This window comes from Sciurus carolinensis, chromosome 13 (assembly GCF_902686445.1).
Source record: "Sciurus carolinensis chromosome 13, mSciCar1.2, whole genome shotgun sequence".
Taxonomy (NCBI): Eukaryota; Metazoa; Chordata; class Mammalia; order Rodentia; family Sciuridae; genus Sciurus; species Sciurus carolinensis.
In genome coordinates this window covers 10,265,766-10,292,744 of record NC_062225.1, presented here as the reverse complement: position 1 = coordinate 10,292,744, position 26,979 = coordinate 10,265,766, and the positions used below count along the sequence as shown (strand labels likewise).

The window sequence follows — 26,979 nt, the reverse complement described above, 5'->3', positions numbered from 1 at the left end:
TATGTGTGTACATGTGTATATATGTGAATACCTGCTACGTAATTCTTCTTTGCCGAGTAGGGTTAAGACATGTTTATTATGTCTTATCTTTATTATGCTTCCTTATCTTATGGCAATATTACCATCCTAATATCACTCAGTTCTGCCCTGCAATTATTTCTCTTCAAATGTAGCACAGAGCCTGGCCTATGGTAGATGCTCAAATTTGTTTAGTGAACTTATAATATAGTTTTTATTTTTTAAAGAATTTTATTATGAAACATTTCGAGCATATACAAAAATATATTGAGCACCTGTAGGCTTTAACAATTATCAAGGTTTTCCCAGTCTTATTTCATCTCTCTCTGCATCTTCCCCCAACCCTACCTCCTGGAGGCATTTAATGTAAATGTCAAACATTGTGTTATTTACTTATACTTGAATATTCAACAGATAAAGATTTTTAAACTCATAACTTTCATGCCACTACCATATTCTAACAGACCGAGCAGTAATTTCTTAATGTCATCTCTTATCCGTTCCATGTTCAAATTTCCCTGATTGTTCCAGTAATAACCTTTTATAGTTGGATTGTTTTAATCATGATTCAGAGTCCACACATTTTATTTAATTGGTAAGTATGTTAAGTCTCTTAATTTACAATAGTTTGTAAATGAATATAAATGGTGAATTTTTTTTTCAGCAATGCAGTAGATTTCCTAGTTTGTTTAATCTAGCTTCCATTTCCCCTTTAAATATCACCTCAGTTTTCTTAGGAGGAATTAGTTCTTTTGCATTGAATGTAGTCCAGCAGAACTACAATCTGGGGCATCTAACGCAAAAGAGTCACATTAGATACTCCCTCCCTTGAGATCTCAGGCATAGAAACAAGATTGACTCTCATTTTATCTTATAGCCACATTCTACTAAATAGAACCTGTGGTAGATCGTTGGAATTACTGCTTTTTGACTGCCAGAGATTTCATAGGCCCTGTCTGCTTTCAGGTATTGTTCTGTGGGCTCCTAATAGCCTTCTAAGAAATGTCCCTTTTACTTAGGTAAACCAAAATCTGTTTCATTTGCTTTCATCCAGGGGCCTAATTTATACAGAGGTTCCTATAACACTCTTTTGGAGACCTTAGAGTGTTTCTATTCACATTTTCCCTTATCTGATTTCAAGCTTTACCTTTTTAAAATTTCTTCAAAGTTTGTTGTTGTTTTTTGCCTTTCGATTCACATTAGCAGCACATTCTTCTTTGTTCCATTCATCCAATTAAACCAAAAGGAAACTCCTTAATACTGCTATAATACCATTAAAGTAGTGTTAAACTGGCATCTGGCCAAATTTGGGACATCACTGCTGTCAAGATCTTTGGCAGTCTGCTTTATTGAAATTATAGTTGTCTGACCCACTGATTATCTTTAAAAAGAAACAAATCTGTCAGGCCGTATCTGTACTATTTCACAAACAAAAAGTCTGATGAAAATTCTCTTGCCATAGCTGTTTAGTTGGAAATGAAATCTAGAAAATTTTGTTGAGATTGTTCTTAACAGTTGCAAAGCAAATTCTCTCCAGGAATTCTTAGTGTTTTTGGCTGAAGATCTTGGTTTTTCACACTCTCTGTCTTCTTATTTAATGGAATATACCCATGAATAATGAACTCCTTTAAATGTAAATATTTTTGTATGACTTCCTTGCTGAAATAATTCAGAACATTTAACAAATATATTCAGTAGCCTGGTATTAATGCTGTGATAACTTTGTAAATTTAATAAATATTATGAATTTTCAGGATGTCATATTCTTAAGCAGTGTGTAGATATGTATTTGAAAAAAATCTTAAAGAGCTTTTACGAAAAGTAGTAGGTTAGGGTTATTTTTAAAGCCCTTTCTAAATGAATGATAAAAATCCTTATGAATATGTTTATACCTCATTTATATTAAAAGTAGAAAAGCTACCATTTAGTGTTGCTCCAGAGAACATAGGTAAATGTAAAATTTTAAATCCAGTGAAGAAACAAATCTTCAAGTCAGTGATCATCTGTGTTGCTTGAGAAGATGCTAAAATATTGTAGGAACCAAAGAAGAGAAACTGTTAGAAGAAAAAGACAAAAGAAAATACAAATAGATATTTATTTAATAAAATAGAAGAATTACAGTAGTCCCCACCCTCCATCCATGATTTTGCTTTTTTCTAGTTTCATTTGTCCATGTTCAACTGTAGTCCAAATATTTTTCTTAAGTCTCTCAAGAGAGAGACCATGTTCACTTAACTATTATACAGCATATGGTTTTATAATTGTTCTATTTTATTATTAGTTGTTATAATCTCTTACTGTGCCCAATTTATAAATTAACCTTTATCAAAGGTATGTAAATACAGGAAATAAAGTCTGTGTAGGGTTCTGTACTACCCATGATCTCAGGCTTGCACTGGAGAGTCTTGGAATATAACCTCTAACAACTGTGTTTTACCACAACTCTGCTCACTGTGAAAGATGCCATTGAAAGGTTTTAAGAAGGGAAAAGACAAGGAGATATGATTAAAAGAAAATCCTGAGACTTGCATTTTGAAGATAGACAGTGATACAAAAAATAGAAGTTCACAGTGACTGCTGTAAGCAGAATTGACATCGCAGAAAGAGGAATAAGAGTTCAACTAGCCCAAGTGCAGAAACGGGACAAGAAATGAGAGTAAGAGAAGCTGCTATAAATGGAGAACATGAGACTGGATGATTGCCACGGAAGCAGAATAATTTGGTGAGAATCCAGTGGTATTGTTTTTCCAAAGTTGATAGGAAAAGTACTTTTAAAAATTTTACTTAGAGACACACTAGTAAAACAGAGCAGGCTGTATCCTATTCAAATTGCTAGATCGAAGGATAGATTAAAAACAAAAGGCAAACCCAGATCCTTCCATATGGTAAAAGAAAGAAAATAGGAAAAAAGTATGAAAAATATAAAGGTAAAATAAGATGACAGAACAGCTAAACCCAAATAAATGGAATATTTGCATCTATTAAAAATTCAGATTGTATCAAACAGAACCTAAAATGACCTAAAATTTAAATGAAAAGCGTGGGTAATGATATCTCAGGACATGTAAAGGGTTGCAATATTATGATCCAACAGGAAGTGGAAAACTTTGTCATGCTGAAAGGTACAATCTGCCCTAAGATGTAACTCTCTGAACTAAATAGTGTGTTGAATGTGCTATTGAAATATGCAGAGAAAATTTACAGGAAAGGAAAAGATAACTGACAACATGTTACAGGTATTGTGTGGTTGTAGATTCCTGTTTCTTCCTACACCTGAAACCACTATGTCCTTGCTCTTCGAATATGGAATATTCAGTCCATTAAACTATCACTCTTTGCTCTTAGTAGAACATCTCATCTACTTCTCAAAGAAAATAGTGGCCATGTAAGACAAGTAACTTTACTTTTCTGATTCCTCTCCCTCGTGTGTAAATGATTTTGTTTATGTAATACAAGAAACCATTCTCATTCTAATACCAATGCCTGCCATCTTCCTGACGCTAACGGTATTTGCCTCATGTCTCATTTGGATTTTAACACACCTGTCCCCGTACCTCAGATCTCTCCCATGTGCATGCCCTCGGAGCCATCTGCCCCTTGGGATGTCCATCAAATATCTCAAACAACATTCCCAAAGTTGAGCTCATCACTTTCCTCCCTGATCTTGCTGTTCTTCTACAATTCCTTACTTCAGTGACAGAGCCGTGTTCACTGGAAGGCTCATTTCTCCTGAGATCTGTGGGTGGTGATTGCTGGGAAGTGTGGTAGTAATCTAAAACAATGTCTTCAGGAATTTGAGTTGTGGGTTCACTTGTTTTATGAGTGGATTGTTTTAGCCTTGGGCAAAAACATTTTGTCATATCATTTATAAATCCAGCAGCATAATTGTAGTTTGTCAATGGAACATTTGGGAGAATTACCTCTAGTGTACAACTACTATTTTTTGGCCCCAGTTTATATCTTTGACAGATTCTTGGGTCCACAAAGCATTTTCTCTTCACTTTGAATATAAGAAGCAGCATTCTCTTGCTCATGGAAGACATGGAATCAAAACAAAAACAAACCAACCAGAAAACCACTGTACACCAGTAAAACATGAGATGATAAAACTCCTAGAGGGGGGAGTTGGTGGCTGTGGTGATCAAAGGTGTAAAAACAGGTCCTGTCCATAAGAGTAGGGAAACTGTAGTAGCCCCCTGTATCCACAGGGGATGCACTGCAGACCCCAGTGGATTCATGAAACCACACATAGTATGAACTCAGTATTGTTTTTCCTATAACATGTATATCTGAGAGAAAGTTTAATTAGTAAACTAGGCACAGTAAGCAATTAGCAATAATAAATGATAAAATAGAACAATTATAACAATATACTATAATAAAGGTAGTAGTGATGTGGTCTCAAAATATCTTATGGTACTATATTGTCTTTCAACTGCTAGGATCAAGGAAAGTAAAGTGGTGGGTCAGAGGAGCCACCATATACACAAGCAAATTGTGGTCTTATTTTTATTCATTGATAATAACACTATATCTTTACATAGCTCTGTAAAAAATGTAATTCTTGATTCATTACATATTTAAAAGGGAAAATTTCCTCTGTGCTCTCCAAAGAAAAAATAAAGTTTCATGGAATTTGAAATCTCCATTTCTTACCCATTAAAGAATAGGAAGATCTCCTTTTCATTTACTTTTGAAGCTTAAAATATAATTTTACCATTAATTGGGTGTCGTAATATTTTTCCTATATTTTTTTTCTTATATTTCCTATTGTAATTGTAGTGACATTACTATAGAGTCGTTTGAATTTAGGATTCTCAGGGGAAGGGGAAAGGTGTGGGAAGGATGGAGGTGTGAGAATTTTTATTTATGAAAAGGGAAGTGAGTGGATTACTATGATTGCAGTTATAAAGTCTTGAATATTGCTTTAGCAGTTTTAGAGTTGTTGGGGCAGGAATAAAGAATTAAGATCTTAAGGAAAGCCTTAACGATCTGTTCTAGTTATAGCCAACATCTGAATGCAGCTGAAAGTCATTTGAAAACATTTTCAGTTTTTTTAGTGAACTTATCAAAGATAAAATGTTAGTGCTTTGGAAGGAAATTCCTAGTTCCAAGCACAAAAGGACCAACATCAACAAGTATGATATAATTACTGATGTTTTAAAAAAGATGTGAAAGCTTTTGTTTCTACAGTTAGCATGTTGGACCAAATTTGGAAGAAGAAATCTTTTTAGTGTTTAGTGAAGCAGCCTTTTCATTTTATTAGTTTAATGCAGGGACCCTGGAGTAAAGTCTTAAGCTAAGCCCAACCTATTATTTTTAGTTATTTAGAGATAGGCTTACTTTTACCTTCAAACGAGGTGATTACCCAGTCCAGGGGTACTGTTCCCAAGTTCATGCCCACTTCCTCCTTTGTCTTCAGCTTGCTAATTATTGGCAGCATATGTGTTTGTTTTTTTAAGGGAATAGCATTTTGCTCTTTTTCATGTGTGCCAAGTATCACTGATATTGACCAGTCAGTACTAAATATGAATGTTTATGGTAAGTAAGGATGTGTAATATACCACTCAGATATTTTTAATGTGCTGAAATGCTAGAAGTTTAATCTGCTTCACAGGCAAGTTTTTGAGCAGGATCAGTTTTTAACACCTTTCTTGTTTACATGCTTTGTGGTGTTGGGGTTTGAACCTGGGGCCTCCTGCATGTAGGGCAAGCGCTCTAGCACTGTATTCCAGGCTGTATTCCCAGCCATCTTAACAGCTTTCTCAAGGACCCTTTTACTTTGTTTCTGGACTCCTTGCCAACTGAGTATGATAATAAAAAAAGACAACTGTTCAGATATCCTCTTTTATTTAGAGATGCTGGCCTGTTGGATCAGTTTAATTTAAAATATTTTCTTTCCATTTACATTTTCTTTTAGATATTAAGGTTAATATACACCACAGTCGTAACAACAAAGAAAAATGTTCCAGCCTCAAGATGTGAAACATACACAGAGGATTTTATTAAAAAGCAGATTGAAGAGTTCAACATAGGAAAGAGACACTTGGCCAACATGATGGGAGAAGATCCAGAAACTTTTACCCAAGAGGATATTGACGTAAGTACAGTTAACTCTGTTGGAAAAATAATTGCTGTAGAGTTTTTAGACATTTACAGCACTTTTCTTCAGCATGAGCCCCTTAGCTCTGTGTAAATTTTAATCAAACTGTCAGAAAAAGGAAAAATGTCACTATACATTGCAAGTTGGAACCATGATTTCAAAGAGAGATGCCACTTTGTATTTGAAGCATCACAAAGTATGGTGAATTTTAGATTTTAACCAGGTACGGATACTTTTCTTGACTCAAGGTTGGAGGACCTCTGTGGATGCTTATATACCATTTGAAAACATTTATCCTGTTGTGTAGTCTTAGGTTCTGCTTTCTGACAAAAATTATAAAATAGATGGTAATATTTTTAAAACGAAAGCATGTTCTAAGTGATTTGACAGTTAGGGTCAGAATTCAGTTCCTTTTGTGCTCTTGAATTACTGATAAAAGTAATAATAGTAAATAATACTTTTGTGTTAGAAATTCCAGATAAGTAGCAGAGGAACTTGAATTTAATAACTAAGCTTGTGCTGATTTTTAAAAAGTAACATCTGATATCTCCTGATGTTTTGTATTTAACTGAAAATGGCATCTTCATATAGACGTAATATTTCTACATGCTTTTTAAATGTAACGATGCTTTGCTAAATGACCAGGGTGTGTTCTGAGAAGTACATCCTTAAATGATTTTGTAATTCTGTGAACATCATAGAATGTACTTCAACTAAGAGGGAATCTATGTCACTAGCCAATGTAATCTTATGGGACCACCATGGTATGTGGGGTACATCACTGAAACGTTATTATGTGACATATGATTGTATGTGGTTGTCCCTTGTTATCCTGGGGGCTTGGCTCCAGGATATCCACAGATACCAAAGTCTGATGATCAACTCTCATATAAAATGGTGTAATATTTTCACATGACCTGCATACATTTTCCAGTGTATTTTAAATCATCTCTAGATTACTTATTACACCTAGTACAATATAAATGAAATGTAAATAATTGTCATACTGTATTATTTAGGGAACAATGAGAAGAAAAGTCTGTACATGTTCAGTATAGATGCAGTTTCTCTTTTTTCAAATATTTTTAGTCTGTAGTTATTGAATCGACAGATTGAGGGTACACAGACATATTTACCATTTTTAAGGAATTAGTTTAATTCCCATTTTTTAAGTATACATTTCCTGTTTGTAAATGGTTCTGAAGTATCTTTTTAATGTCTCAGGTGAACATTTTTTGACTCGAAAATTTTCCATTCCCCTTTTAGGTTTTGGTGATTTGAAGTTATAGACCTTATAGCTGCTGTCCTCTTTATTAATCTTAAGACAATCTGGACACTATTTGGGAATATTAATAAAACTGTATTTTTATAACACTTTAATTTTATCCTAGGTAGTGTAGGTTTAAAATGGTTGCTTGCTGCATTTTTTAAAGAGAAGACTGAAGCACAGAAAGGCTTATTTAAGTATGCAAAAATGAAGAAGCTGAAAAATTTATACTTTAGAGTTCTTTCTTCATTTCTGCCTCATTTCATAGATCATGGTCACCTGAAAGTATCCATAATTCTTACTCGAATAATTTATGATATTCAAGAGAATTGAAAAAGAAGCAAAAATTATTCAATATTATTAATATTATAATATCAAATTAATTAATATTATAATATCAAATATTATTCAATATTAAGTTTTCAAGAGTTGAAGGAAAGGTCAAAAACAAGATTTTCTTCATCTCCATTTTCTACCATGTCCCCTTTAAAAAGATAGATAAGAGAGCATCTTGGCACAAATTGTCATACTGTAGTTTTCTTTTCCAGATAGGAATATAATCTCTACTTCCCTAAGTATTATGTCCTGAGATAACTTTTTTGCTATTTACTTTTTTGGGTGGTAGCTGCTGGATTAAGACATAATTCATATATCATTTAGGGTATACAATTCACTGGATTTTAGTTTAATCACAGAGTTGTGCAGTCATGGCCATAATCAAACTTTAGAATATTTTCATTATCCCAAAATGAAACTTCCTACCCTTGGTGCTCTGCACTTTTTCCCATCCCACTGTAGGCAACTATACTTTCTACATTCTGTCTGTATTGATTTGCCTATTCTGGATATTTCACATAAATAGAATCATGCCATATGTGGTCTCCTGTGACTGGCTTCTTTCACAAACATGTTTTCAAGATTCATCCATGTTGTAACTTGTGTCGATTTTTATTACTTTTTATTACTGAGTAATTTTCTATTAAAAATTTAGTCATCAATTAATGGGCATGTGGATTGTTTCTGTTTTTGATTGTTGTGAATAGTGTTGCTATGAACATGCATGCTATGAACATGAAGTTTTTTATGCAGGCATGTTTTTAGTTCTTTTGGGTATATACCTAAAAAACCATTGCTAATCCAAGGTCATGAAGATTTGCCCTTGTGTTCTAAGAATTTTATAGTTTTAGTTATTACATTTAGGTTTTGATCCATATTGAAGTAATTTTTGTCCATGGTGTGAGGTAGGGGTCCAACTTCATTTTTTTAATATATGGATCTTCAGTTGTCCCAGAATCATTTGTCTCAAGAGAATTGAAAAAGAAACAAAAATTATTCAATATTATTAATATTATAATATCAGATTAATTAATATTATAATATCAAATATTATTCAATATTAAGTGGAGTTCTTTTATCCCTGTGTGTCACCTTTTTGCCTCTGTGAACAAAATACCCGACAAAAACATCTTAGAGGATGAGAAGTTTATTTGGGGCTCAAAGTTTCAGAGATTCAGTTCATGGTCGGCCAAGTCCATGACTCTGGACCTGGATACAGAACAGCTTGGCGCAGTGGGTTGTGGAGGAAAGCTGCTCAGCTTATGGCAGCCAGGAAGTAGAGAGAGAAAGCAAGGTGCCAGGGACAAGATATAAACCCCAAAAGCATGTCCCCAGTGACCTACTTCTTGCAGCCACACCCTCCCTACTTGTAGTTATCACCTAGTGCAGTAGTTCTTTCAAATTATTAATGGGCTAATCCACTAATTAGGTTACAGCTCTCATAATCTAATCATTTCACCTCCGAATATTCCTGCATCATCTCACGTATGAACTTTCAGGGAATACCTTATGTTCAAACCCATAACAGTCACCCTTATCAAAACCCAATTGACCGTAAATGTTAAGGTTCATTCTGGACTCACAGTTTTTTCCCGTTGCTCTGTATGTTTATCCTTAGACCAAAAACTACTCTGTTTTGGTCATTATTGCTTAGTAGTAAGTTTTGAAATTGTGAAGTATACATACTTCTGCTTGGTTATTTGTTTTTTTCAAGATGATTTGACTGTTCCGTGCCTCCTGAATTTCTGTATATAGTTTTTGGGATTGGCTTATCAATTTCTGCAAAGAGCCAGATGCAATTTTAATAGAGACTCTGGTAAATACCTAGATCAGTTTTGTGAGTGACGCCATCGTAATGCTAAATTCTAATCTCTGAGCATGGGGTGTTCATCTGTTTCACTTAGAGCTTTAATTTCTCTCAGTGATGTTTTGTGGTTTTCATGGTTTTAAGTTTGATACTTCTTTTGTTAAATTCATTCCTAAGCTTTAGTTTCTTTTTAAAAATGCTACTGTAAAACAGAATTGATTTTCTAATCTGTATTCTTCATTAAAAGTATGTATAGTTGATTTTTGTGTATACTTTATATATCAGTCATGAATCGAGAACCTTGCTGAATTCATTCATTAATTCCCATAGTGTTTTAGTGGATTTTCTATGATTTCTATATAAAATATATTGTCACCCACAAATAGTCCTGTGTTATTTCTTTCTTTCCCATCTGGATACCTTTTCTTTCACTCTTTTTCCTTACCTAATATTCCTGGCTAAAACCTCCAACAGTATTGAATAGACACAACTAGAATAGACATTCTCAATTTGTGCTGATCTCCAGTGAAAGCAGCCATTGGTTCACATTAAGTATGATGGTGGTGGCCGTGGATTTTGTGTGGGTGTATTGTGTCAGATTCAGGAAGTTCCTTTTCATACCTAGTTAGTTGAACTTTTTTCTGGTGGTGGTAGTTGATGATTTTATCATCCAGGGGTGTTGAATATTGTCAAATGTCTTTTCTGCTTTTTTATGATCGTGGCTTTTTTTTTTTATTCTATTGGTATGGTGTATCACATTTAATTTTTGAATGTTAAACCAACCTTGTGCCTCTGAGATAAATTTCACTTGATCAGCTTATATAGTCCTTCTACATGTTTCTAGATTGGTTTGCTAGCATTTTGTTGAGGAATTTTGCATCTAATCAATTCTAGTGTGTACTTTTCTTAGAATGTCTTTATCTGATTTTTGATATCAGAGTAATATCGGCCTCATAGAATAAGTTGGGAAATATTCTTTTCTATATTTGGAAGAGCTTATAAAGAATTGCTATTAATTCTTCTATGAATATTTGGTTCAGTTCTCTGGTGAAGCCATCTGGGCCCAGGTTTGTCTTTGTAGGTGGTTTTGGTTTTGTTTGGTTTTGTTTTTTACTGTTTGATTTTAAAAATGGCACTGTTTTCTCCTTGTGGCCTGTGTGTCCTTGAGTAACATTTTACAGTACCAGATGAGTTTACCACCAAAGTGTTTTTGAGCAGCTTTTAACTATTTTTTTGGATGTACGTCGGATATATTTGGCTTACTGAGAGAAAGAATCATTCAGCAGTTTTGTAATTCTATCTAAAGAGATAAACATTTTCACACTATACGTATTTGAATTAATTATGTTGTTTGGAGTGGCAAGTTTGTGGTTTGGCTGTTTACTCAGAATATTATTTTGGGGTGTTAAAATTATTTTTGCAGGGGCTTACTTTATACAGAGTAGACATGGCCTATAATTTAATACAGTCACCTAGTTAAAAGTCTGTGTTCACTGTACTTGGTAAATTAAGTGCCATTGTATTCAGATTAAACCATTAGTTATTTTATATGTTTTAGAAACCACTTTTTTCCATACTACTTATCTAATTGCTAAAATAACAAGGGCCAGAACCACTTAAGAAATGTATTTAGGCAAAAATATCTAAAGATTTAAAACAAACCATTTCATACATTAGAATATCTTGAAGATTTTCCATTAAGGTATTGATTGTCAGTCACCTTGGTGACTCCGTCTAGAGAGTCCTTCTTAACATTGCATAGAGAAATCTAAAAGATCCTGTAGCTCAGTGAGTGCATGATTATTCATCAAGTAGAAACAAATTCTTGACAGTATTAGTTCTGGTTCTCAACATATGGAATTGGCCTCCTGAGAAGAGATATTTAACATCATTAGATAAATGTGAGTGGTGACAATTATTCTGTACTTTTAAAATACATGTATGTATTTGTATGCCTCTTTGTATTTGGTAAAAGTACTTGATGTCATTTTATCATTGTTCTTATAGAATATAATAAAAATTTCTCATTGGTTTAGCCAACTAAGTAATGAATTAATATAAAAAATATCTAGTTGCTCCTTTAGGATATGTATCTCTTCTAAAATGAAGTTGAATTTTTTTGGTGAGGAATATTGAATGCTGAGGTTGTAGAACTTTGTTATTAAAATTTTTTCCTATTTGTTTTTTCTTTTGATAAATTCATTGTCGTCGAAGTGATGGTGTTGAAAGGTGCAGTGCCTGGGAGTAGAAGATTCCATCTGTGTCACTAACTAGCTTTGTGGTGTTGAGCAAGTCATAGCTTTCTTTCACTTGATTTTCTAATCTCTAAAATAATGCCTGGTTGCCTGCCTCAAAATAAAACCAAGGAGCATGAGATTGATGGAATGTGTTATTGTTTTCATTACTATCAGTGGTAATAAATACAATCTGCCATAACTGGAATCATTCACTGTTTCTCTAATTGCCTTTGTCACACAAATCTTCCATGCCACCTGAGACTGAATGTGGGGAGAATCATCCTAAATACTGTTGAGTGTGTTGATTTATCACGGTTGATTTAAAGGTTAGGTTGATACTCACCTAGCTTGGGATCTGGACACTCGGATGGAAGTAAGTGTTCTCCATTTTCTTTGACACTGGTGATACTATTCTGCTGCACTAGACTTTGCTGCAAGTGATTGATTGGCTTCACTGAGTCTCGCTGTTTGTATCAATTAACTTTTTTGCATTTTATTAATTTTAGCAGATTCTCTTTAGCATCTGAGTAAATGTAAAAGGAAAAGTGGACAGTGACAACCAACTGTTGCCAGAGTGTTTTAATTATATGCCCATTGTGATTCCTGTTTTTATTTATGTTTCTGGAATGGTTTTGTAAAGAGCTTGGCTGTATATATAAACTGAAAGAGAAAGTATAACTGATGGATCTATTTTAGCATTTTATGTTAAAAATGCTTAGTTATTTCTGAAGAGAAAAATAATTTTAAAATATTTTAAGCCCCTATTGCAATTACTGTTACATATTTACAAGTTACAATGCTTTCATATAATGTTGACTTTTAATATATAAATTAAAAATAGGTACAATCATTTTTATTTTATTTAATATAATCAGGAAATTAGATATTTCACCAAGTAAGTTTTCCAGACAAGGGGAAATTATTTTTGGTCATTATTTGTAAAGGGGTCCACCACCACATACTGAAACCCTCTCTGTGTGTGTGAGATGCTTTCAAGAAGCCACACTTAATCTTTATGAAAATGTTACGAGGTGGGTTTTGTCGTTATTTTTAATGTTGAGGATAGCAAGACCGTACAAGATCTTTCTGTAGCCTAAGGATGTGTTCCTTCCATACTTACATTAAGTTTTGGGGTAATATTTTCTAAAATAAATTGGTACTCTCATTAACTTTTTTATGGTAGAGGACAGTGATTGTAATTTAACTCTGCAGTGCCTACCGAATTTCCTTTCCAGTGTGGCTGTTAACCCCGACTGGCTCAGAGTGCATATCTGCCCTGTACTAAATGACCTAGCTGTGCTCTGTCGCTGATTCTTGTCGTCTCCTTTCCTGTCAGGATGTCTTGTGTCTGTGTGTCTACCTCTAGCCGTTCTCACCTGCCTGCCAACCTCCCAGCATAACTAAACTTGTTAGACGTGTGAATTAAAACTAAGAGCCATTAGCTCTCACCAGGGACCTATACATCCTTCCTAAGTAAATTCCATGAATTTGTGGCAGCTATTTTAGCTACTCATTGACTTTTCTCTTTGATTTCTAAGTTTACAACTTTATTTCAGAGGAGTGAGTTTGAATAGAAATCTGACCTCGCCAAATTTGTGTGTGAATATTATACCGAGTTAATCTTATATGCTAGTGTTTCCTTAATTTAATAAAGCATTCTAAATTGTAGAGATGTAGATTGGTAAAACAAAAAGAAATATATATATAGTGGATACAATTTTGGTACAAAGATAATTCTGCGTGTCACTGTTATACTTAAAGTTACATCATTTAGAAGATTTATTATTACTAAGGCTACAGTACTGTGTGTTTGCTGAAATATTTTCAAAATTACTTAGCTATAGTTAATGCTCCATCTTTTTATTATGTTTATGTGAAAAAATTGTAATTGGTATGATAGATAATTTAAAAGAAATTAGTCATTGGCAGGTATGGATGTTCTCTTATTTCAAAATAGTAGTTTAATTTCTGCCTAATTTTTAAAATCATACTGAAAAGAAACAAATTGCTATGGGCCTCACCCACTGAATCTCTCAGAAAATGTTTTAACAGGAAGAAAGCCAGTTAGTCTCTTAACAACTCGTAGTAAAGACGGTGGCATGCTGAAGGTACTTTAAATGTGTGCTAATCTGTTGAAAATAGACATTAATGCTATGGTTCTCAACTCCCATTCTGTAAACAGGTTAATACCAAACGTTGGTAGGTGTGTAGAAAATATTTTTGGCTCTAACAGTATTCATCATTGTTAAGAGGAATCTGTCAGATGGAACATTGAACTGAGTGTGTTTTGTTAAGCAGTGGAAAACAGGTACAAAAGAATCTGTGAAGAGCTCAGTCCATGAGTGCAGAATAGGCAGGACAGGAGCAGTTTTCCTTCTTGACCCCAGGGTAGAAGGATGGCCAGGTGAGGTGCAGCCAGGGCCTAGGGATCTTTGTGGATTTTGGAACACATTGCTATACTAGAGCAGACACGGAGTAACAGTTGACTGCCAGTTTGTTTAATGTTGTTGAATCTTGTAATCTTTCATGTGCATCAAAAATTATTTTACTCAGAATCATGCTGTAAACACAGAAAAGTTGAGGGCCACTGATATTTACATTTTCCTTTTTGAATTAAGCATGTAGAAGTTATAAATTTTAAGTTGGAGACATTTCACTTACATTACATACTGTGAATACAGATCTGCACTTTCATTTAGTAATGACTATTTGGGAATTAAAAGTTAAGTTCTACATTACTATAAAATTTCAGGGAAAAAGCCAGCAAATTGATATATAACACTGCTGAAGTCTACCAATTACTTTTTAATTGGTATTATAGACCTCATTCTGAAACCAGAATGTTTTATTCTCCTAAGTGTGAATATGCTGTATGAAGTTTCTCTAATTGATTTGCTGTGCCCATTCCATTTGATGTATCATTTTTCACAATATTTCATAATTTGTGCTCACTTCTAATGAACAGAGTCGTTAGGACAGGCATGTCTAAGTACAACTGACAGCTAACATTAGGTGCCAGATGCAGTTTATGAAGCTATGTAGAACTGTAGAGAACAGTTTAAATAAATTAGCACCTGTACATTAGTCTCACTTGCTGGTAATTTATAAGCGAATCAGTAGAGATGACATTTAGGTAAGTCATTGATCAAGTTAACAGCTGCAAACCCACTGCCCAGCTGGGATACCTAATTAATAGAGATTGCATTCCTGACCCAGCGCTTCTCCTGGGTTGAGCCTACGGTCCTTTTATACTTTGACTTAAGCTTAAGAATGTAGTCAAATTCTTTGCCTTCATTTTAGAGAACTCTTATATTATCAGTATTCTGGTTAAAACCTAAACAGCAAAAAACAGCAGCAGCAGAAAGCACAACCGTGTTTACTAGAGAGTTTAGCTTTATTCTATTACTTAATTTAGATCACATTTTTAAAATTTACATTTCTTTTTTGTCAACAGTATCTTATTTTAGATTTCACGTAAACATACACAGCATACTTAACATTAAATATCTATTCTGTTTTTTTTTTTTTTTTGAAGAAGAAGAAGAAATTTTTATTTGTTTGTTTTTTGTGGCCTACCACCATTGAAATGAAACCATTTGTGTAACACTTTCTCAAAATATGACATCAACGAAAACCCAAGGGCTTTGCCAAGTAAATTCCATACAGATTTTAAAATTTAATAAGAAATGCTAAGCTAGAAGTTATTCCACTCCCTTAGATTTTCTTGGGATATAATTATAAATTGAAAGATTAAGGAATCAACAGCCTTAAATCAGAGAGTAGGGCAGTAGTTTGGGTATCTTTTCAGGTACGTGGACCTGGGTCTTGATGGTGTTTGAATACCAGTGTGTGTATGAGGCCACTCCAAAGTCTGATTCTTATACTGAGAAAACATTTCTTGAAACACAATCGTTAAGCCTTTAAACAAAGGCTTTTTGGCTAGCCATGTTGTTTTGAAGCTTCTAGAAGAGTCATTTAAATGAGTCCTGACATAAGCATTTTTTTGTGTGTCGTGCTTCCTGTTTCTTAGTAAGTAATAATTTTTTCATGTGGGTTGTTTAGAAGGGAAAGAGCCCTTATTTCAGATAATTGTGAAATTTCTGTTAGTTCTATCATTGTTAGCAAGCTTGGTCTACAATTTGAAAGTGAAATGCCAGTATTTCTCTAGTTCTAAAATACTTGAGGGACAAGTCCACATGCTGCTGGTGAGTGACCCCCACACGTCAGAATTTATATTTTTGTCTTATGTTAAGACAAATAGAATACTTGGAAGTAAAAGTAATATTGGTCTGCTATTTTGTTTTTATATTATCTTTCATTGAAACAATCCAAAATATCTGAAGAGTTAGTTTTGAAAGCAGTTCAACATACTATAAAAGAGTAAATAGAAATTTTAAAATTGATAAACTGTAAATAATGCTACAGGCAGTTGACAGTTAGATATTGTATCTTGGGCAATAGTTTTATTTTCTATTCTATCTACTTGAGAGGAAGAGACTCACAGATGAAACTGAGGGAACCAGCTATTGTGAGAGCAACAGAGGTCTGTTTAGAAGAGATTAAGAAGGATGGGCTGGGGAGATAGCTCACCTGGCAGAGTGCTTGTCTTGCAAGCACAGGACCTGGGTTCAAATCTCCAGCACCACAGGAGGAAAAAAAAAAAAAAAGATTAAGAAGGAGTTTTCAGGCAGGTAGGAGGGGAAGGTGACTCAAGGGAGCAAGGAGGCAGAAGCCTCACAGGATGAGACCTGAAAGTAGGTTGTGGGATTTGAAAGAGGCCTTGGTGACCCATGGGGAAAGCAGTTGCAGGACAGGAGTTAGGGTAGGCTAGACTGAAGGTAGTTCAGGGAGTGTGCGGATGCGCCTAAGAACAGAAACATTAGACGACTTCTTCACACGAACGCCCTTCGGGGTCACTGACAAATGTGGCAGCAGCCATGGGTACTGAAAGGAGCCAGGGGGAGCATTAGCCCTTTGTAATTGCTGTGAGGAGTAATGTGGAAGTTGAAGGCAGTGGCAGTCTGGGGAGAGGATGGCGTGGCCAGGTGCTGTGGGCTTCAAAGAGGTGGTTCTGACCTGGCAGGCTCGTCCATGAGCGCAGAGAGCACTCTAACAGAGGCCAGGCTTGACAGGTGGGGCTGCTCTTGATCCGGGTCTGCAGAGACCAACCGGAACGTGTGGAAGGAGAACAGGTGTGCCAGGCAGCTCTCACCCAGCATGTTAGAAAGGAAGGACGGGCACATTCAAAAGGAGGAAGTGGGTAAAAGAAGATGAGGAGTACCACTGAAACAGGTAACTCCTCTGTACCCTCTTGTGTAAACTAGATGTGGTTCTGTCCTAAGTTTTGTGTATTTTTTATGCCATAATATTTTATGATAATACTACAGTAACCCCAGTTTTTGAGATTATGTATATTTTGTCTCCACTGGTAGAATGAGGCAGGGAGCTGTATCTTGTTCACCTTTTCAACAAGCAGAGTGCCCAGAATTCAGATGGGGTAAATTTGTTGAATAAAATAATTTCCTTTGGATTTCCTCTTCATTTTACTACTAAATAGCTGAATGTCCTTGATGTCAGTGGAAAAGTCCATCTATTATCTAGGAAAATTAGATTGGTTTCTTGGTAGGAGAAGAGCACATTCCAAAATTAAATTTGGGGAAGATCAGGTTTTGGCTTTGCCATTTATTTCAGTGTGATTTTGGGCTAGGTTTTAAGCTGCTTTTTCATCTGTAGAATAGAGCTATGAATACATAATTTTTATTATAAGTCTTAATATGGTGAATAATGTGCTTTAGGTAAACTAAAAATTCATTTTTACTTTACATTTATCAAGTGCCTTCTTTGTGTTGTGCTTTTATAAATATCTTATTTAACCATTTAATCCCTTTGACAAGCAGATAAAAGTTGATCTCCTTATAAAGCAAACTCACTAGGAGTGGTTGTATTTGAAAATATGGTTATAATAAGACACAATAAAAATTAGGTTTTTATTTATTGTTCTTTCTTTTATTCACCACTCCCTTCTGAATCCTGCAATGTAATGAAAGTAAAGGTTTTCCTATTATAGCTCATAATATTTGGTCCCAAAATATATATATATATCTGTAAACGGTTCGACTCAATAGTCATACTCAAAATTTTTTTGCTTTTTATACATTCACTATTTATTTCAAAGGGGTATCCATCTTTTGTGTTAACAGGGAGTTAAGTAGACCTAGAAAATAACAAAATTATTTTTTCATTAAAGCCACGTATTTCCTTGCTTTAGAGTTTGCAAAACTATAGAATGCACATAAGAGACAAATGGAAGAGTTTTCATTAAACTCTAAAATTCTAGTTAGTGGATCACCCAAGTTAACAGTAATTTTTATTTTTGAAGATGATGCCAGCGACAGCTTGATCCTCATTTGAGAATCAGGAGCCTGTCTGGATTGTGATTTTGGAGAGTTAACCATCAGCTGAAGAGTTGTACTTAGTCTTCTGTGCTGTGTGCTCTTCTGATCCAGTAGCCTCTTTGCCAAGGTACTGACCGCCTCAGAGCTGCTGTATATGACTGTGAGGACAAGGCCTGAGGCTAGCTAAGTGTCCAGAGGTGCTGTAGACTGGATTGCTTTGGGGGGAAGGTCTTGCTTGTTTTTCAAAATTTTAGCATTTTTCTACCCCTTTATTTTGAAACTTTTCCATGTCTAAGAAATTTGAATATTCGGCGACTGCAAACACATAGGTATGCATGTGCCCCTCACATAGATTTGCCAGTTAACATTTTCTCACATTTCCTTTTTCTGTACACGTAAAATTTTTTTGAGTAATCCATTAAAAATTTCAGATTTAAACTTAACCTCTAAATGCATCAGCATATATTTATAACCCCTAAATACTTCGTCATCTGATAGTAACATCACATCTCATGTAATCATGACAGTTCGGTAATGTTTTATATAGTATGTATTAAAATTTCCCCAGGTAACCCCAAACACTTTTATAGCAGTCCAGTTATTCTGTAGAACCTTGACCACTTGTTTTATACACTTGTCCTGTGTCTGGCTTCCTGATTGCTTCCTCTCCTCCTGATCAGACTTGGAATGTACCAAGAGTGCTATTTAGGGGATGCCTGCTTCTCATTGCATCACCCCAGGGGGTTCCTATCCATCTGTCCCACTGTTGATGATGGTATGACTGAGACCTGGGAGAATTAAGGTTGTGACCACTCAACCACTTATAAAAAGTGACTTTTTCTCTTTGACCTCGTAAGTAATCCGTAGGGTAATGTTTTGAGTCTTTGTAAATTTTCTGTTCCCCAGTAAATTTTCAGCCTGGGCCTTTAGCATCTGATGCTCCCTTCCTGAAACTGAAGACTAACCTGGAAGTTTTAAAATGTTGATTTTTCTCCTTTTGTCATCCCTTCTACTTTTAGTGTTATTGTTCTATAAAGCAGTTTTCTTTTTCTCCATGTCCCTTACCTGTAGTGTGTGTGGGCACACGCGTGGATGCATGTGCACACCCAGACTTAAATGTATGAACACCTACATATCAAATGTGTTTTTATACATTGTCTTTTTAAAAATTTTTAATGTTAAAATTGTCCTCCCTTGGGCCAGTGAGAGCCCATTGAAGCTGACTTGTGTCCTTTTGAGCACTTTTTTATTTTCTGACACAGGAACATGTCTCAGGCTTATTTTGTACCTTTTCTATTTTGTACTAGGCCTACAACCAGCTATTTCTGCAAGATTTAGTTCCTTATACTGGGCAATTATATTTGGAAACCAAGACTTGGGTGCTTCTTTGTTCTTTCCAGGGGTCAGAAATAAATAATATTTAAAAAATATTTTAGGAAATACTATTTTTTTAAGGATCCTAAGTTTATATTAGTTGTTTAAATTCTACTTGACATTATAGGGTTTTTCCTTTTCTTTTTCTTTTTATATTTGCATCTCTTGTTCTATAGTAAAATTGTGGTCCCCTTAATATTAATGTATTTTCTTACCTGCTTTATGCTGCAACATTCCCAGTATATTTCAGAATTTTTATCAACAGTGTGACTGACAAGAAACCTACTGAGAAAGTTGAAGTTTTTTTAATAATAATTTTTTCTTGTTAGAAGTTAGATTTGTTTACATTTTTAGAGCTTCTCGTGTAAACTTTAATATGTAAAATATTTACGTGCTTCAAAGTTTAAGTCTTGTTGTCACTCCTGTTATTCTCCCCGCCTAGCCTATCAGAGAGAAATGGTTTCTGTTCCTTTTCTTGTGTTTATATTTGCAAAAAGAAGACCATGTGTATTTTCCCCCAATGCCTATATGTATTTTCTGCTTCCGGTTCTCTTTGTTTTACCACAGCAGCACTCTGGGTACGTTTCTTTTGCATTTTGTTTTTCTGTGTTGTTGGCTGTGTAGCACCTGATTGCACAGATCTGCCATTGTTTGTTCAGCCAACCTTTTACGTATGGCAATTGGTTGTTTCTAATCTTTCCTTCTATTAATTCATGGATAACTCGTGTTTGTGGTGTTTTGTGTTTGTGGGGGTGTGATCTTCCCAGTAAGTGGGGTGCCACATGTGCACTCTTGATAGAGAGCACCAAGCTCCCCACCACTGAGGTTTGGCATTGGGCACTGCCACCAGCAGCATGTCACAGTATTTCTTTCTAGCCTCACCAAATAATGTGCTGTCACATTTTGGAACTTCTGGTACTCTTGTTAGAGCAAAGTGTTATTTCATTTGTTTTTGTCTCACTTTTTTTTTTTTTTTTTTTTTTTTTTTTTTACTTACGAGCACATTTGAGCTGTGGTTTTCATTTTGTTATGTTTATGTAGTTTAGTTGTTCAGTCTTTTTAAAATTGCTTCTGAATTTTGAATCCAAAGTTAAGAAAGACTTTCCCATATCTGGGCTATAAAAGAATTCACCCATGTTCAGTGATGGTACTTGTGTGGTTTCATTTTGTAAGTTTAACTCTGACTCACTTGGAGATTATTCTGATAGTTCTGCTTCCTAGCAGGTGGGGTGACATTTGTCTCAGACACTGGCATAGATTAGACAAGGGCCAGGAACGTTCAGGGACTGCAGTATGGGGGAGGTTGCCTGTAATAGAATTGTCACACCCAAAATATCAGTAGCGTTCCTGTGGAGAAACACAGGTCCTTGAGAGAACTTGTTTGGAAAGAGTATAGTTTACAAACTCTGGAAGGACTGGAGGTATGGGTCGGTGGTAGAGCAGTTACTTAGCATGCTCAAGGCCCTGGGTTCAGTCCCCAGCGCCAAAAATTTAAATTTCTGGGAAAGGTGGAAACATCTAAAACTTCAGGGGGGTCATGGTGATTGAGACTTAGAACCCAGTCTTTGCCATTTGCAGGACCAACTGGGAGTTGAAACGATTGCCCTGGAGCGTATTGCCACAGAAGTTATGGAAGGGCGCCTTGAGTTTCCCTTTACGATAAAGGATTTGTGATAGCACATTGAGGGGTTAAATTTGAAGCTAATACTTGAAAATTGTCAATAACCAGTTTAATTGTTATAATGGGGGGTATGTAGTAATTTTATTATCCAGTTCAAAAAAATTATGCAACAGGAATGCAAATGGAACTCTAGTTCAGTGGCTGGCAGTGAGCAGTCAATAGCTATTAGTTATAAGGTGAACTTGTTTTTGATAACAGTTGTTAATTAACCTTTGCATATTACTTTCAGAGAGCTATTGTCTACCTATTTCCAAGCGGTTTGTTTGAGAAGCGAGCCAGGCCAATAATGAAGGTAGTTATCTAAATTTTTTTAAAAAATTTAACTTAATTTTATATGTTACAGTAATTATCTAATACACTTTTAATTTACTTTCTAGCATCCTGAACAGATTTTTCCAAAGCAAAGAGGTAAGTTTGCTCAAGAATAAAATTGTTTTTTTCTTTATTTCAGTGTTGGGTAACATGTCAGCAATTTCTCACATGTTGTAGAGGAGCCCTCTTGCACCATGGTAGTCTTGAAGGAAGGTAAAACATATTTTGTGACTGATAATGAATGACTGGGGTTTGCAAATTATTTCTTTTTATTAAATTATATTAAAATTAGACCAGATCAGAGCGTAAGTCTATACTAATGGCACACTAGTTATTTGTATTTTAATATGCCGTTTTGAAGAAAAGTGTGGTACAGATCTGCTGAAAACTCATTTGTTTGTATGAAACCTTTCTGTTCCTCTTCCTCTCCTCCTCCTCCTCCTCCTCCACCTCCCCCTCCTCCTCTACCTCCCCCACCACCACTATTACCCTTTTTCTTCATTTTGGAAGCACATTTTCACTAAATACATTTTTTCCTTCAGCACTTTAACGGTGTAATTTCTTTGCCTTTTCTTGGCATTGTTTCTGATCAGCAGTTAGCCGTCATTCTTACCATATCCCCTATTTTCTGTGGCTTTTTAAAAGATTTTTCTTTTTCTTTTAAATGTGTTTAAACAAAAATCGTCAAAACACAAGAAGCTTTAAGGTTGTTTGGAAATTGAATAGTAGATTTACTACACATTAGAAGTCTCTTGCCCAATATAGACTGGTGGTGCTTGTCACTTAATTTTAAAAATATTAATGCTAAAAGTCACTTCTTTAAAAAATATTCAAAATACAAACATATTCATTCATCTGTCTCTTGTTATATATTCCTGGAGGGGTTTTTGAGTATGTGTTCCTCTCTGTTCTTTTTGTATATCTGTGCCCCTTAGGTACCATCAACATTTTTCAATTTCAATTTCCTTTTTTACAATGGAATAAAGAACTTAAAGAAACTGCCCAAGAAATCCCAGTGCAGAATTTATCTGTCTTCCCACGAATTTTTCCCTTCAGCCACATGAAAGTTGAACACAACATTTCTTTGCAGCTTACTGCTGAGTCTTTCTAAAGCATTCAGCTAGTCTTCACACAGGCAGCTACTATCTTTTCTGTTTGCACTCATAGTTCATCTGTTTATGTAATACTTAATTCATGTACAGTAATTATAGAAATAAGTGCAGCTGTAATAAATTGGTTTGGGGATAAACACAACTGACTCTTAGTAAGCTTGTAACTCCACAGCAGAAATATGCGGGGGTAACAGAGAAGGGCCTGGGAGCCACCCGCTGAGTGAGCAGCTCCTAGGTAGCATTAGGCCTTTCAGCATTAGGCCCTTCGTTTAGTGTTGATTAAATGGAGGTTGGTAAGAGAGGAGGCATTGCCGTAGAATGCCTCCTGTATTTGTTTTACTTTAATGCTTTTGCTAAGTCTTAACTCTTCAGAACTAGACTTTCTGTTCTGCTTTACTTCACTCTTTGAAATTGCTTTACTTTGATCCTTTTTACAAATATTTTGAATCTTTTTATAAATATGTTCTGTCTTTCCTGTTTTTCAATTCTCAGACATGATTGATTATATATAACATCAATTTAATAATAGCTTTTGAGGAAATAAATGAAGGCTGTAGAAAATGCACCCACCAATTTTAAAGGTACAACTCAGTTTTATGATATAACCATATACACAAGACATAATAACTTACACCTAGTGGCCTTTCCATAAATGTTTGTAAAAGTGATCCTTCCCTCTTTTTTTTTTACTTGGTTTCTCTATTTTTCAACCTCTCTCCCCACCAATGCCTCTTCTCTTTGTTCTACATACCTCTCCTGCTTGCGTCTTTCCTAATACATCTCTCCTCCAAAGTTTTGTTTGTTCCTTCAAATCCTTATCAGCTTTTCAGTATTAGAAGTTCATTGTTACAGGCAGCTGGAATCTAACAGTTGAAACTTCTGTATATCCTTGCAAGGTACCCAAGTGTTATTTTGAAAATATATCAGAGTTGGTAGGATTATTTTGTGCTGCGGTTAACTATGTGTAAGCAGTATTTCTTCAAGATTAGCAAGGTAGTTTTTGACGAATGCCTCCCAACCTCCCAATTTTGTCGTACTTTGTAAATATATGTGAAACTGATTTTTTGTGGCTTAAAAATATAACAGTGAACTTTAGATTTGGATAGACAATGGCACTTACAGTGTACTACCACTTCCCTTATTAAAAGACAGAAACTTCTGGAGAGAGTTAGTGTAAAACTCCTGCTCAACAAGTGGTAAGACTACTGGGAAGGTGAAGAGGTAAAACAGGTTGAAGGCAGAACCGAGGAGCAGAGTTAATATTAGACAGCGTGGTCCTCAAGGAGGGCGAGGAGTGGATCCTCGAGACAAGAATGCTCATTTACATTGATAAAAGCCCATTATGCATTAAGTAGGTTTGACGACCATGAACATTTTTACACCAGACATTTAACACTGAAATGTTGTAAAGCAAAAGCTGTTAACTAAGGCTGTAAGGAAGGAATTTGAAAACATACATGATTTTATAGCTTTAGATAGAAATATAAAGAATACATTTCCTATTCAGATGCTATGGAATAGTAATAAAATTTTGACATATTGGGTCATAGGAAAACCTGACCAAAAAGCAGACATCATATCAATTAGATTTTTTGACTTAAAATCAATAAAACTGTATCACTGTTGGGTTAAACGAAATAAAAATTGAGATTGTAGACTATTTAGGAATACATGAGAATGAGAACAGTTCCTGTCAAATCCTATGGGATGTGGACTTTATCATGCAGAGACAAACATATATTACTAGTAATTAAGAGAGACTGAAAATAAATGAACTAAGTGTTCAATTCAGGAAGCCAATAAAAGAAAAACTAAATGAATGAACATAATGAAGAAATTTAAAAGAAGATTTATGATAAATAAAACCAAGTAGTTCTTGGAAAAGTCAATGAAATCAATCACCTACTGGCAAATCTGATCAGGGAAAAACAAAACAGAAGAGAACAGTGTTTTTTGTTGTTGCAGTGCTGGAAATTAAATCCAGGGCTTCTTGCATGCTAGGCAAATGCTGTACCACTGAGCTAACATCTCTAGCCAAATATTAAAAATTTTAAGTAATAACATACAGAGGATATTTTTAAAATGTAAGATTGTTATAAATAACTTCATTCTAGTTACTATGAAAAATCTTCCAAATAATAACAATAGCTAGTAGCATTTATTGAAAGTCTTAACTTCCAAAATGTGACTTTAAAAAGTAAAGATAAAAAAATCCCAAAGAAATTAGGAAAATAGGTTGTTACTTGTGGAAGTTATGATTACCCACTTAGAAAAAAAAAAAGCTAAAGCTAATATTAGAATATCATTATCAAAGTATTAAAACTTTGAATTGCTGTGAAAAAAAATTGAATGATACCCTTTTGTAAAAGCATGCCACAGTATAAAGGCATACTGTCTATACTATATGTAACATAAAGTAACATGGGGAGTAAAATGCCCATCTTGTGGATTCACATGAGCACCCTGCAAGTTGATGACATCATGGTGGCCAAAATCACACCAATTTCTTTCAGCATGATTGAATGGAGTGTAATGATGCTCTAGGTAACATGATGGTTTTATTGATAACAAATGAATTGCCCTCTTTCTCTGCATTTTGGCAGACAGAGTACCATTTTAAAAACACCAACATAATGCCCACCTGACAAAACCCTGGCTGAAGGAAAAGCAACCTAAATCACTTAATGGTTGTGGCAATAATATGAACCAGTGTGCCTCTGAGCTCATCAGGAAAGTTGGGGTGCCCTGAAGATAATCCCTACGCCTCTGCAGCAATTGCGGTTGAAGTATTATTTTACAATTGTTTGCCATTAGGGTACTCATTCAGATAATGTTTTCCTACTAGGGATTACAAACTTTAACTACTTTTTAAACCTTAAAAATATTAAAAACAAAAGGGAGTGTTATTTTCCTACATTTTTCTTTAGTAATTATTTGGATTTTTCCTTTGATATTGGGCGAGGCAGTACTACAGTGTGGAAAATGTATTGTTCTAGTGTGAGCGAAAGACTTATTAGTGAGAAGCAAATAGATACCATTCGCATAGATAAAAAAATCGAATCCCAGGTATACAAACATATATAACAAGTCCATGTGCTTTTGAAACTAAAAAATTCAGACTAGAACAGAATTTTAAAATGTGACTAGTAGAAGATAAATATACATCTATTCAATATTTTTAAACGCTATAGTATTCCCTTACGTCACCAGAAAAGCAAAGGGTCAAGAAGATGAATTATCCATTTTGAACATAGAAATTTCTTTTTGATAAAAAAAAAAAAAAACCTGGAAAATTTGAAACATGACAGAGAACTGATATCTGGAATAAATTATTCTTTGAAATTAACAACAACAAGAAAATATTAATAGAAAAATGGGCAAAAGAAAACAAACAAATCATAAATGAGAAAAATAAGAGTAACCAGAAAACATTTTAAATTATCAAAGACCAGAAATAATGTCCTATAAATTAATAGCAAGAGACCATTTTATCATCCAAGAGACTAGAAACTGTAAATATTATGTGTCAACAAAAAATTGGAAACAATCTAAATGTTCATCATAGACTGGCTAAATAAATTGTCAGAATTGTAACCGGCAGTTGTATAAGTTGTTCGAAGAATGAGGTAGATATAGTTGTATTAGCACAGGTGGGACATTGAACTTGAAAAACAAGTGAAAATGCTGTAGTGGAAATGTAATATAATAGCTTTTATGTTTATTTACTTGTTTTTTTAAACAGGCAAATAATACTCTGCTTTATGCAGCTGTATGTATATAAATATGTACAGTGTCTGGAACAATAAATTCTTACCTCTGGCCAAAGAATTCTAATATTCAGTTTTTATAAGAATAGTATATTATTTGTGAAATTACCTGTTTTGTGAAGTTTTACCTGTATTTGTGAAGTTACCTCTTTTGAAATCTGTTATCTATTATAGATTATCTATTATCTGTTATATATAGTTTATCTATTATAGATAGTTATCTAATGAAAGAAGGCAGTAACCAGAGCAATGAAAGCTAAACTATTTATAAATACAGATAAAATGTGCAAAATATATGAGATTTGTATAGAAAATTATAAAACAAATTATAATTTGTATAGAAAATTATAATAAATTATAAAAATATGGATAGTTGGAAAAAAAAAGTTACGCGTTCTGTAAGAGAAAACAGTATTCCGAAGTTGCTACTTTAAAAATTAACAAATTACCGGCCAGTCTTGGTATGACTTTGGAGAAACTTGTCAAGTTTAAAGGTGCAAGAAACACTGAGAAATTTTTGATGAGAAAGGTGAAGGGGGTTTACTCCACCTGGTGTCAAAATGTAGCAAA

At 34.5% G+C, this 26,979-nt stretch overlaps 1 protein-coding gene across 1 annotated transcript in view; it reads left to right on the top strand.

Annotated features, from left to right (window-relative positions):
- The window catches only part of Mrps9 (mitochondrial ribosomal protein S9), a 55,264-nt gene that overhangs the window by 5,459 nt on the left and 22,826 nt on the right, over positions 1–26,979 (top strand). The window contains exons 2-4 of the mRNA XM_047523036.1: positions 5,939–6,118; positions 21,448–21,510; positions 21,596–21,626. Of these exons, the coding sequence (XP_047378992.1) occupies positions 5,939–6,118; positions 21,448–21,510; positions 21,596–21,626 (274 nt within the window). The remainder of the gene's footprint in view (positions 1–5,938; positions 6,119–21,447; positions 21,511–21,595; positions 21,627–26,979) is intronic.